This window comes from Rhinopithecus roxellana, chromosome 17, assembly GCF_007565055.1.
Source record: "Rhinopithecus roxellana isolate Shanxi Qingling chromosome 17, ASM756505v1, whole genome shotgun sequence".
In the NCBI taxonomy this organism is placed as follows: Eukaryota; Metazoa; Chordata; class Mammalia; order Primates; family Cercopithecidae; genus Rhinopithecus; species Rhinopithecus roxellana.
This window is the reverse complement of record NC_044565.1, coordinates 62,018,428-62,032,772: the sequence shown is the minus strand read 5'-3', so window position 1 is coordinate 62,032,772 and position 14,345 is coordinate 62,018,428. Positions and strand designations below refer to the sequence as shown.

Sequence of the window (14,345 nt, the reverse complement as noted above, 5' to 3'; positions counted from 1 at the left end):
AAATTATATGACTTATATTCATGAAGTTAGTAAGAGGCAGAACCAAAATTATGAAGCCACATTTATCTGGCTTACTCCGGATGTTGTACTGCTTCTCAAAGGATGCTTTTCCTTCTATTTATTTATTTATTTATTTATTTATTTATTTATTTATTTATTTATTTATTTATTTTTGAGATGAAGTCTTGCTCTGTCCCCCAGGCTGGAGTGCAGTGGTGTGATTTTGGCTCACTGCAACCTCTGTCTCCCAGGTTCAAGCGATTCTCCTGTCTCAGCCTCCTGAATAGCAGGGATTACAGGCGCCACCACGCCCAGCTGTTTTTTGTATTATTAGTAGAAACAGATTTTCACCATATTGGGCAAGTTGGTCTTGAACTCCTGACCTCAGGTGATCCACCTGCCTTGGTCTCCCAAAGTGTTGGGATTATAGGCGTGAGCCACCATGCCTAGTCAGGATGCTTTTATTTATTTATTTGTTATTATTACTTTTTTGAAATGGAATCTTGCTTTGTCACGATCTCGGCTCACTGCAAACTCCGCCTCCCGGATTCATGCTATTCTCCTGCTTCAGCCTCACGAGTAGCTGGAACTACAGGCACCCACCACCACACCCGGCTAATTTTTTGTATTTTTTAGTAGAGACGGGTTTCACCATGTTAGCCAGGATGGTCTCGATCTCCTGACCTTGTGAGCCACCGTGCCCAGCCCAGGATGCTTTTATTTCTAATACCTATCTGAATAAATTAAAAGGACCATGTTTCCTATGTTTCACATCTTTGTAAACATTTTATAAAATTGTAGTAAAATATAATTTAACCTGTTGTGACTTTGTGGAAAAAGTGAGTTCAAATGTCAGTGTATTGGCTTCTTTGTGGTTTTTCACTTGCTAACAATTGATCTTTAATCCAAATTAAATGCTATTTTAAGGGTCTTATAAATATTTCATTACTAATTTTAAGTTAAAACTCATCAGATAAGAATCTTAGGTACAGTGGCTCACACCTGTAATCCCAGCATTTTGGGAAGCTGAGGCAGGGGGATTGATTGCTTGAGCTCGGGAGTTCGAGACCAGCCTGGGCAATGTGGGGAAACCCTGTATAATAAAATTACAAAAATTAGCTGGGTGTGGTGGCATGTGCCTGTAGTCCAAGTCACTTGAGAAGCTGAAGTGGGAGGATCGCTTGAGCCCAGGAGACGGAGGTTGCAGTAAGCCAACGTTGTGCCACTGCATTCCAACCTGGGCAAGACAGATCGAGACCCTGTCTCAAAAAAAAAAAAAAAAAAAAAAAAAAAAAATCAATCTTATTTGTAATATTTTAAAATATTGTAAATAGGATATAAATAGCAAGTTTTGATTTTCTAATTGCTGAAAGTAATTGCTATTTTATCTTTTCTGTAGTTTTATTAGACTCCTTTTTAGAATTTTTATGTGATTAAAATTTTTACTTATTAATTCAATATTGAATACCTGTGTTCAATACAATATTGAAGCCAGTCTCTGCTTGACTAGGAGAAAAAACACCATCCTTATTCACTGTCATCGCGTTTGTAGCTTTGTGGTAAATACAGACAAAAACAGCAGTTACAATATAATGATTGTAATGTTCTTGTCTTATTTCACTTTATTTAATAATTCTATAGAAACATAGTGATTTCATTGGAATTATTTTCCTTTATGAGTTTTTTGAACCAAAGTTAGCATACATTGGATTACAATAGAATTGTTTCTAGGTTTATTTTCTCCACTAGATTACAAACAAGAAAGCCCAGGCCTTTTTCTACGACTAAAAATACTCAGATTTCATTGAATGTTTGGGTAATTGAATTCGAGTGGTTTTATTTGTTTTATTGATGAATTTATTATTGAGTAAGGACACTTCGTTTTTAAAAAATACTTGGTATCCTACATAGATTACTATATTAAAGCATTATTTGGCTGTTCTCAATCAGTGTTTTCTTTGTTCAGTGTGCCAGGATCATATTCTTAAGAACATTGCACTATGAAAACAAAGTTTTGACAGTCAGTTGTGTGGAGTTTTTGTTTTGTGTGTGTGTGTGTGTGTTTTACCTTCCCAGTTCTTCAGCCTTCTTCCCACCACCACAATGAGATAATAAATCAAGAGATATAATAAATGTACCCATAATGTTTGTGTAGGATCAGAATTTATTCCAGTATTCATAACTTTTGAAGCAAGCTTTAGGATTGCATAAATCCTTAGTAATTATGGTTTAAGGAAAACAATCCCAGCTCCTATAATTTTTCTTCACTCCAATTAGAAAGGCAACTGGCCTTGAAATCTCAGCAGGAATATGGCTTGCTCATTTATTAACTTGTTACCAATTGTAACAAAGGAAAGAATTTAGGCCAAATCTGACAGGGTTATATGACATATTCAGGGAAAAACCAACAGGTTCCTATTAGGCTACTCGAACTCACCCCACTACTACTGTCTTTTGCAGGGTTAAGGGTAAGTTTTTAAAAATGTTCTCATGTCCATCGGTCACAAGAGAGGTAATTTTCACTAAAGATTAAAAATTGAGGCAATTTTTGAAACTATACAATGTTGCCCCCTTTTGATAGTGTAATGGAAATTGACAGGGTGGGTTATTGATGGAAATGATGTCATAACTAGTCTGAAGACTGTGTATGTTATGTTAACTAAGTATGTTATCACTTATTCTGTTTAAATGCTCCTTGATGAATAAAGGAAGATTATTAAATACCTTCTATGGTGATAGTCTGCCCTTTATTTTTTTAAGTTTAACCAGTAGAGACTATAATAAAAGGTAAGATTTTTAAAAATTGCTTATAGAAAAGAATCACAAGCAATAGAAATGGAAACAACAGATTTTTATTTTATATTTTAGAGCACTTGGCTTGTCATTTGCATCTACTGTTGTTTGCATATTGTCATAAAATTAACAATTTTAAGGTAGTATGTTTGACATGTTTATGTTTTTATATTAGCCTATTAAAATGATGTGGAAGATTATACTTTTATATATGCCTACTTTGTTTTTTTAAACTCATTGTAGCCTTAGTCTTTCCTCCAATAAAATTTTTGTGTCTTCATATGGCAAATGTGTAGTTAATAATAAGTATTAAAATTTTATTCAGTGTATACCTCATGTAGCTTCAGTCATTTTGAAGACTTATGAATAGCATGTGAGAGTAAACATTTTCTAGGAAGCATAGCAGAGTATGACTGACAACTTTACATGAAATTTTTAGACATAATGGTAAACAAAAATTCAGCCTAATTATTAGCTGTGCTTTCTTGGATAAGTTATTTAGCTTCTCTAAGCTGTTGTCTCAAAAGTAAAATGGCGATATGTCTGCCTCATAGGCTGTTAAGAGGATAGCATTCTCATACAGCAGTGTTACAAATGATGTATCATAAAATAATAGTGCAACCACCTGCCAATTTCAGAAACATAAAAAACGATTTATACTTTAAATGCGATAGACATACAAAAAATTTTAAATTCTGAGGGAAAAAAATGAAAATGCCCCACAGATTTGAGTCATTTATATATTAATCTGGAAAGAAATATTATCTATCTGTACCTTGTTTTATATTTTTATTTTAGCATTCACCCTGTGTACATGAACTATATTAAATGTATATGACATTAAGTATTCCAGCTAGGCTGGGCGCAGTAGCTCACACTTGTAATCCTAGCACGTTGGGAGGCCATGACCGGTGGATTGCCTGAGCTCAGGAGTTCGATACCAGCCTGGGCAACATGGTGAAACCCCGTCTCTACTAAAATACAAAACAATTGCGCGGGCATGACAGCATGCGCCTGTGGTTGCAACTATCTGGAGGCTGAGGCAGGAGAGTTGCTGCAACACAGAGACAGAGGTTGCAGTGAGCCAACAACATGCAACTGCACTCCAGCCTGGGTGGCAGAGCCATACTCCGTCTCTTTATAAAATAAAAATAAAAAAATATTCCAGCTAATATATGATTGATTTTCTTGAATTAAAGAAAACAGGGTGACATTTGTATTAGTTTCCTAGGACTGCTGTAACAAATGACTACAACTAGGTGGCTTCAAATAATAGAAATTTATTCAACTCAGTTCTAAAGACTGTACATCTGAAATCAAGATGTCAGCAGGACCATGCTCCAAAGGATCTAGGGGACAACCCTTTCTGTCTCTTCCTAGGTTTTGGTGGTAGTTGCTGGCCATCTTTGATGTTCCTTGGCTTATAGATACGTCACTCCAGTATCAGTGTCCATCATCACATGGCATTCTCCCCATGCATCTCTAAATTTTCCATTTCTTATAAGGACACTAGTCAAAGACACTTACCCCAAAGAACGTCACATTCACAGGTACAGGGGGTTAAAACTTGAATATGTATTTGGTGGGGGGCTGTTGTCCCGTTTGCCGCCTGATTTCCCAAGTCTGAATCCAAAGTCTTAGCCAGTTAAGTAATGGAGTAGAAGCTGGAAGAACTTTGAGCCACATAATAGAAAAAAATTTTGTCCTCAGTTGGATGGCTTGCAACATTTATAAAAACTTGACTTTTTGGAGGCTACAACACAGTACAGCATTTTACGTAAAATTTGCATATCACAGTTTCCAACACAAAATCTTCAACAAATGGTAGCTACCTTTTAAAAAGTTACTGTATACACGACCATATTAATGTGCAGATAATAATGTGAGCTAGGCTCACAGATAGTTGCCTTTTTCTTTTTCAACAAAATAGTTAATTACTATATGCCATGGACCTTCAAGGACTAGCATGTAGTACCACCTATGGGGATTTAGAAACATGTAAAGATCCCAGGGTGATTGGTGTGCATATTGAGAAGCAATGTTCTGTCTTCCTCCACTTAACCTTTAAGTTTTCCCACTAAAGCCGAGCAACATGCATATAGTTTTGAAAAGTAATCAGAAAATACTGAACTGAAAGTACTAAGTTGCCCTCTTTTTGGAGTAGAAGTAGCTAAATGCTGTAAAATACTCTGTCCTCATTTTAGACGTTCCCAGCTACTCCTTCCGTATCTTTGATTCTGTGGCTACTGTAGCTATCATCTTTCCATTTATTGTGATTTCCAGAGCTTTGGCTTCTGAAATAAACTCTTACCTAGTAGCCTATGTGTAGTTGTATCCTTTTCAGGAACACCCCCCCCCAAAAAAATTATTCATTCATTCATTCATTCATTCATTCATTCATTTATTTATTTTAGACAGGGTCTTGCTCTGTTGCCCAAGCTAGAGTGCAGTGGTGTAGTCTCTGCTCACTGTAACCTTTGCCTCCTGGGTTCAAGCAGTTCTGTCTCAGCCTCCCAAGTAGCTGGGACTACAGGTGTACGCCACCACACCCAGCTAATTTTTTTACATATATATATAGTGGAGGCGGGGTTTCACCATGTTGGCCAGGCTGGTCTTGAACTCATAATCTCAAGTGATCCGCCCACCTCAGCCTCCCAAAGTGCTGGGATTACAGACCTGAGCCACTGCATGGGCATACCTATTTTCGTTTATATTTGCAATTAGTAGTTGAAAATCTATTGTAAAATGAAACATTAAATTATTTTTATTCTAATTAATTAGTCCCCATACTCTTCTATCAGAATATCCTTCAGGTAGATTTTTTTTTTTTTAATTTATCCAGAAGGAGTAATTACGTATGTTTTAAGTAAGGGTCAGGAATCTCTATTCTTAGAAGAATATACAGGCCTGATAGATTGAGTAGCTGTCATTCCAATCCCAGAGGGTAGAAAACAGTGAAAAATGAAGGCTAGACAGATTTAATTATTTTGTGGTTATTTCACTTACAGTCTCCCCCACTACCCCCTGCCCCGCAGAGGACCTGCCTTATCTCCACAGATTCTGCATCCTTGGTTAGGAGGCGGAACCTGTAGATATGGAGGTCTTGCCTTTCATATTCGTAGGTGACATAGGGCCAAAATGCTGGAGTTCAGCTTCCACAGATTTTTGGTATTTTGTGTGCGTCCTGGAACCAATCCCCCATGCATACTGAAAGACAACTGTATTTTTTAATAATCTTTTTGACTTATGATACTTAATAGGGAAGGATTCTAAAACAGACTTCTCTGAAATTATGAAAACCTGTAAAATCATGTTATTTCTACTAATAAAATTGTGTTTGCCTTTATTTTAAAGTTCTCATGAATGAACATGAAAGATGTAAATAGCACAGAAGATTGGCACACTGTCATATGAGATAAGCTCTGGCCTAAGGGTCTTGGCTGATTAGCTGCATGTCCCGTACCTTTTGGACCATTGGACCATAGTGACCTCATCTGTGAAATTATAATACTGATGTCCTATATACACTCTTAGGCAGATAGTGATTAAACAGTCATGAATGGTAGTGGGGACTGAATGATGATATGAAAAGACCTTATCTCTTTAATACTTTTGGTGCGGAAGATAACTGCTTTTAGACAGCAGCAGAAGTATGAATATGATGATCTGTTTGTGTGTTTGTTTTTAACTATTTCTGGGATAATTTGAAACTAATGGGAAAATTGCAAAACTATACCCTTCACCCACGTTTTCCAGATGTTACCACTTTTATCACATTGGCTGTATGATTCTCTCTCCCTCTCTTCTTCCCCTCATCCACAACACTATCTGGGCTTACTTTTGAAAGGATGTTGCAAGTGGGCCGGCGTGCTGGCTCACCTCTGTAATCTCAGCACTTTCGGAGGCCAAGGTGGGCGGATCACTTGAGGTCAGGAGTTTGAGACCAGTCTAGCCAACATGGTGAAACCCCGTCTCTACTAAAAAAACAAAAAAATCAGCCAGGCATGGTGGTGCGCACCTGTAATCCCAGCTACTCATGAGGCTGAGGCAGGAGAATCGCTTGAACCCAGTAAACAGAGATTGCAGTGAGCCAAGGTTGCCTCACTGCACTCCAGCCTGGGCAACAGAGTGATACCTTGTCTCAAAAAAAAAAAAAAGGAAGTTGCAGGCATGATGTCCCTTACTCAGAAATACATTAGTGTATGTTTGTTGACAGTAAGTATATGTTTTCATATAAAACCACAATTACTAAAGTCAGGAAATTAACACTGATAAACCACTAATCAAAGCAGCCAACTTTATTCAAACTTTGCTACTTACCTCACTGATTACCTTTATAAGAAAGAGAAAGGGAGATTGATTTGGGGGTCCATTGTCAAAAGGAGGATCACAGATTACTTTCATCACTGCTCTTTAATCTTAAACTGTTTCTGATTTTTATGACGACATTTTTAAAGGGTATAGGCCTGTTTTATAGGATGTCCCTCAATCTCCAGATATTTTAGATGATCTGCTTTCAATATTTAGATAATGAAATTTAAGATGTCTAATGTATGTTTTAAATTGGGTTTTACACACTTGCTTATTTGTAAGAGAAAAGATATGCTTACCTGGGTTAAAGTGAATTAGTTTCTGGAGAATAATATTTTTTTTATCTTTTCTTTTCTTTTTTTTTTTTGCGGGGGGCGGGTGGGGGTTGTTGTTTTGTTTTGTTTTTGAGACAAGGTCTCGCTCTGTTGTCCAGGCTGGAGTGCAGTGGCACAGTCTCATCTTACTGCAACCTCTGCCTCCCAGGCTCAAGCGATCCTCCCTACCTCACCCTCCCCAAGTAGCTGGGACTACAGGCACACACCACCACTCCTGGCTAATTTTTGTATTTATTGTAGAGATGGGGTTTTGCCATGTTGCCCAAGCTGGTCTCAAACTCCTGACCTCAAGCTATATGCCTGCCTCAGCCTCCCAAAAATGCTGGGATTATAGGCGTGAGCCACCAAATTTGTGAATTTCATGTATGAGAAGACCACTTAGTCTTGTAGAACTGAATGTCTTAAGGTTTTTTAAAATTCAAGACAGTGTAGTATTAGATAGATATTGTGAACCATGTGCACAGGAGTTCTGTTGTTAGGAGCTGATAGAATTTAAATCAAAGAATACCTAGATAGGGGAGAAATTCCTGTTGCTTATTGGCAGGATATTTGGAAGGTACCAAATAAAACTGGCTTCTTCATTTCCTGGGGGGAGTATGTGTTTTGAATTTGGTGTCGAAAATCTTTAATGCATTAAGGGTATGTTTGAGGTAATGATAAGAAATAGTAACGAGTAAGTGGGCGGGGGGTATGAACAGGGTACTACTAAGAAATTTGTGTGAAAAATAGGTTTGGAGTAATGACTTGAAAACTAGGTTGAAGATCTTAGAGCATATACTGTATCCGGATTCTGTAGGTTTTTATCATAAAGTGACATCAAAATGGACTTTGAAAGGAAAAATACAGTTGATGTGTATAAAAATGGATTGGTGAATCTGAAAGTCAGCTGATTAAGAAAAAAAATTTTTAACCAGATTGAAATGATAAGCAAAGCACCCCTGCCCTTCAAAAAGAGCAAGGATGCTAGAGAAAACCCAGTGGCTGTGCAGGGTGTGATAAGGACCCAATTATAAAGAATCAGATGGGCTAGTGATCAGTTATTATGAACAGTTGGAAATATGTAAACAAATAATGGAAGTGGAAAGACTGGCAGTCTTGAGACAGTATTGAAACACTGAACTCTTGAACGTTTTGAATATCATAAATGGATGCTGAGATAGTTATGTATGACTGGACCAAACAAGAATTTGATCTTAGAGATTTTGGTGTGTAAGATAGCTTGTTAAATTACATGCTTTTCTTCTTTTTTTTTTTTTTGAGACAGTCTCGCTCTGGCACCCAGCCTGGAGTGCGGTGGTACAGTCTGCTCACTGCAACCTCCGTGTCCCGGGTTCAAGCGATTCTCCTGCCTCAGCCTCCTGAGTAGCTGGGATTACAGGTGCATGCCACCACGCCCGGCTAATTTTTTGTGTATTTTTAGTAGAGATGGGGTTTCACCATGTTAACAGGTTAGGCTGGTCTAGACATTGTTCTAGGCACCAGGTAGCTAGCATGTGGATTAATGTAATTTTATGGCTCTTGTATTGGAGATGGTACTGGGGATTCAAATAAATAAATGCATGTTATGCTATGTAATGGGAAGTTCAATGAAGAAAAGTAAAGTTAGGACAATAGGGGCAGAAAGTGAAAGAGGAATGTTCTAAACCAGTTTACCCTCCAGGATTTGACTATTTTACTGCTCTCTGTCCTTGTAGTTCTTTTCGACCTCTAATACTTCCATTTAGCTTTGCACTGACAGTGTGTCCTTAGGACCATCTCTACCCTGTGGCCTGGATTGTATATATAGTACTACTCTGTATAGAGTTTGCATATAATAATAGCATGATGCTGGTAGTGCATTTTGTTTTTCTGAACTCCACTAATGTGTATTTTACAACTATCTATACATTTTTCTTTTTTAAAAGGACACTGTCAAGTACTTTTAAACTGTTCATTGTAATTTTAAAAATTTCCTGCATGTATTTATTTTTATTTCTATTGACTGCTCTTTGATTTTCTTTCTTGGAATGGAACATAAGTTAAAGATGTTTTTTATTCATTTGTTGTAAATGATAAGGTTCTAGGAATAATAACTGCTGTTGATTAATACTCTTGTTTGTGAAATAGTGGCTTTATGTCATTCTCATATATAACTATATATATTAAAATAAAATACGTTTAATATATGTATTTATTTATTTATTTATTTATTTATTTATTTATTTATTTATTTATTTATTTTTTGAGACAGAGTGTTGCTGTGTCACCCAGGCTGGAGTGCAGTGGCGTGATCTTGGTTCACTGCAACCTCCGCCTTCTGGGTTCAAGCAGTTCTCCTGCCTCAGCCTCCCAAGTAGCTGGGATTACAGGCACCCGCCGCCACACCTGAGTAATTTTTGTATTTTTAGTAAAGACAGGGTTTCACCACGTTGGTCAGGCTGGTCTCGAACTCCTGACCTCATGATCCGCCCTCCTCGACCTTCCAAAGTGCTGGGATTACAGGCATGAGCCACCATGCCCGACCTTATGTCAAATATTTTAAATAAAAAATTTTAAATCTTAAAATAGTGTATAATTTAGATTTATTACCTAATATTGTGGCTTTTTAAAGTTCATACCATCCGTGGTTTAAGTAATAATTGATTTATCTTTACATGAAAGTATATATGACCGAATGCAAAAAGTACAGATTTAACACTCAGTGTTATTGTGTTAATAATGTTAATGAATTTCAGTCTATTTCAGTGGCTTAAAATGTAAGTTTGCTAGCAATTTAAACTTGCTTGTTAATGTAACTGAAAATTTTGTTGGTGGTTTCAGTGTTCTGGCATTGATAAGAGTGCATATGACACTAGATCATATAATTAAGTTCTAAACTAAGCTACTGAAGAACAAATACTTATTTTTCTCATGTTTTCTAGTCTCTTTATCATATAGCCACATACATGAGGTATATGGGTGAGATTTTCCCCTCCCAATTTTAATTTTCTTTCATAACAAGTAGGAATTAGTGGGGGGAAATATTTCTTTATGGACTGAATTTGTAGCTAAAGTAAATTTTATTTGAGGACTAACTTGTCAAAAATATTTGCTGACCATAGCTGCTTTGTTGTAGGAGGACTGACAAATGGTAGTGGTCGATATATCTCTGCAGCACCTGGAGCAGAAGCAAAATATCGAAGTGCTTCAAGCACTTCCAGTCTATTTAGCTCCAGCAGCCAGCTCTTTCCTCCTTCCCGGCTTCGGTATAATAGGTCTGATATTATGCCTTCTGGCCGCAGTAGATTATTGGAAGATTTCAGAAACAACCGCTTCCCGAACCTTCAACTTAGAGACTTGATTGGACATATAGTTGAGTTTTCTCAAGACCAGCATGGTTCTAGGTAGGTGATTATGATATTTCTCACTTCATTTTTGCTTTGGAAACTGCTACCTTATAAAAGCTTAAATTTTTCTGAACTATCCTTAGCCCAGTCTGCATTAAAGCTGGCAGCTTTTAAGAGCTAAAATTCAGTTTGGATTATATGTTTTTTCTTTCATGTTGGGATAAATTATAAAAATACAGGTTTTAATTTTTTATAGTTTTCCAGTTTTTTACAGTGAGAATATTGTTATGAGAATATAGCAGGGCCCCCTTTATTGGGTTATTTTGATTACATCAACTCTGTATTACATTTGTGGGCTTAAGTGACCCTCATGTGTTTAAAAAATACAGCAAGCAATGTTAAATGCCTTTGTGCTGCATTATAGGTTGGTATTCAGTGTGACTTGGCTTAGGTTGAAATATTTCACATTTGTTATAGGAAAATTTGGTGCCTTTTTACATTAAAACGAATGTGATACATGAGAGATACATCTGAATTAACATTGTCAAGATAGCTTAGAAAGGAAAATAGAATTGTAACACATTTAATAAATTTAAGATATTTTCTCTTTTTATAGCTTTAAGGTAAACCTCAAGTTTTTAAGTTGTTTTAGATTAGATGGCGTATAAATTTTGTCTCCCTATATAGTCATGCATCACTTAATGATGGGGATACGTTCTAGAAAATGTGTTGTGTGAACATTACAGAGTGTACCTACTACACACCTACTCTGTATATTGCGCCTAGGCTACAAATCTGTACAGCATGTTACTGTACTAAATAATGTAGGCGTTTGTAACAATGGTATTTGTATACCTAAGCATAATAAACAATAGAAAAGATACAGCAAAACTATAGTATAAAAGATTTAAAAATCATATACCTGTGTAGGGCACTTACTGTGAATGAAGCTTGCAGTACTGGAAGTTGCTCTGGGTGGGTGGGTGGGTGAGTGAGTGAGTGACTGAGTGAGTGAGTGAGTGAGTGGGTTGTGAGTATATGCGAAGGCATAGGATGTTACTCTACACTCCTCAAGACTTTATAAACACTGTGCACTTCAACTACACTGAATTTATTTAAAACTTTTTTTCTTCAATAATAAATTAACCCTAATGTAACTTCTCCCCGCTTTGAGACAGGGTCTTACTCTGTTACCCAGGCTGGAATACAGTGGCATGATCATCACTCACTGCAACCTCAACCTCCTGGGCTCAAGCAGTCCTCCCAGCTAAGCCTTCCGACTAGCTGGGATTGCAGGCACGCACCATCACACCTGGCTAATTACTTAAAATTTTTTTGTAGAGACAGGGTCTGACTATGTTGCCCAGGCTGAGTTTACTGTAACATTTGAGCTAACTTACTGACTCTTGTAATAACACTTAGCTTAGAACAGAAACACATTGTACAGCTGTACAAAGATGTTTCCTTTATATGCTTATTCTATGAGACTTTTTCTTTTTATCGGTTTTTTTAACTTTTTGTTAAGAACTAAGACACAAATGCACACATTAGCCTATAAAGAGTAAAGATCATCAATATCAGTCTCTTCTAACTCCATGTCTTCTTCCACTAGGAGATCTTTAGCAGCAACACCCATGGAGCTGTCATCTCCTATGATAACAGTGCCTTTTTCTGGAATACTTTCTGAAGGATCTACCTGAGGGTGTTTTGCTTTTTTTTAAAACAAGTAGAAGGAGTACACTCTAAAATAACAATAAAAAGTATACTAAATACACAAACCAGTAACTCAGTTGTTTATTATCAGATATGCACTGTACACAATTGTATGTATTACACTTTTTTTTTTTTTTTTTTTTTTTTTTTTTTTTTTTTTGGAGACGGAGTCTCACTCTGTCACCCAGACTGGAGTGCAATGGCATGATCTTAGCTCACTGCAGCCTCTGCCTCCTGGGTTCAAGTGATTCTCCTGCCTCAACCTCCTGAGTAGCTGGGCTTACAGGCATCTGCCACCATGCCAGACTAATTTTTATATTTTTGGTAGAGACAGGGTTTCACCATGTTGACCAGGCTGGTCTCGAACTCCTGACCTCAGGTGATCCACCCACCTCGGCCTCCCAGAGTGCTGAGATAACATGGGTAAGCCACTTGCACCCGGCCATACTATAATTTTATAAACCGACAGTGCAGTAGGGTTATGTCATCATGAACACCTGAGTAATGTGTTGTACTATGATGTTATGACAGTTCCTACCCAATAGGAATTTATCTCCATTATAATCTTATGGGACCACCATTGTATATGTGGCTCATTGTCAGTTGAAATGTCGTTAAGCAACGCATGACTAGTTGGCAGTTCCTTCAGAGTAACAAATGAGCCTTGTATCACCCAGAATGGCTATCTTGGTTAGGAATTCATTCATGTTGGAAGAATTTTACTTCTAAGGATTTCATTTATTATGTTCTAAAAGTTAGATGTTTAGTAATACATTGGTATATTACAAAAATGAATGAATAAGCAGCAAAATGTATGTAATTTTCTTATTGATTATAATGTAACCAAACCAACCTAAGAAAGATAAAAATCCAGGTTTTTTGTCACTCTAGTAGATAAAGTGTTATAAAGAAATGCTATATAGCTTTTGTCCTTTTTGCTGTAAGTTAGCTGTCCACTATATAAAGTATGTTAATATTTCTGGAAATAACTTGCAGTGCATATATGTGGAAGGGTAGGGTGTAATACTCAAGAGTATTAAACATATTGTCATATTAAAATTTTTCCCCATGTAGATTCATACAGCAAAAGTTAGAGAGAGCTACTCCAGCCGAGCGACAGATGGTATTTAATGAAATTCTGCAAGCAGCCTATCAATTAATGACTGATGTTTTTGGCAACTATGTTATACAGAAGTTTTTTGAGGTAAGGATTCGTGCATATTTGTATATCCACCCATCCAGCTGTTGTATACTTGATATTAAGAAAAGCTCTGAAAGTTGGTTAAAATCATTTTCATATAAAAAAGATAATAAGCCAGGGATAAGGTATTTACAAATTATATATCTGATAAACATTTTATCCAGAATATATAATGAACTCCTAAAAGTCAACAACAAAAAGACAACCCAAATGACAAATGGACAAAAGACTTGCGTAGACATTTCTCTATGTAAAATAATACAAAAGGCCAAATAGGCCATGAAAAGACACTCAACATCCTTACTAATCAGGGAAATGCAGATCAATCTCACAATGAGATAGCACTTTATACCTACTAAGATGGCTGTAATCTAAAAACATAAATCGGAAAATAACAAATGTGGATGAGGATATGGAGAAATTAGAGCCCTCATAAATTGCTGGTGGAAATGTAAAATGGTGTAGCTGCTATGGAAAACACTTTGGCAGTTTCTCAAAATTAAATATTGAATTACCATACAGCCCAGCAATTGTACTCCTAGGGGTATACCAAAATGAATTGAAAACAGGAACTTGAACACCAGTATACATTGCATCATTATTCACAATAGCCAAAAGGCGGAAACAGCCCAAGCGTCCATCAACAGATGAATAGATAAATAAAAGTGGTATATGTGTACATTGTAG

At 36.7% G+C, this 14,345-nt stretch overlaps 1 protein-coding gene across 13 annotated transcripts in view; it reads left to right on the top strand.

Annotated features, from left to right (window-relative positions):
* Positions 1 to 14,345, top strand: part of PUM2 (pumilio RNA binding family member 2) — a 108,874-nt gene that overhangs the window by 83,081 nt on the left and 11,448 nt on the right. For all 13 annotated transcript variants that reach the window (XM_030920793.1, XM_030920790.1, XM_030920794.1 and 10 more), the window contains 2 exons: positions 10,534 to 10,801; positions 13,532 to 13,661. In XM_030920793.1, the coding sequence (XP_030776653.1) occupies positions 10,534 to 10,801; positions 13,532 to 13,661 (398 nt within the window). The remainder of the gene's footprint in view (positions 1 to 10,533; positions 10,802 to 13,531; positions 13,662 to 14,345) is intronic.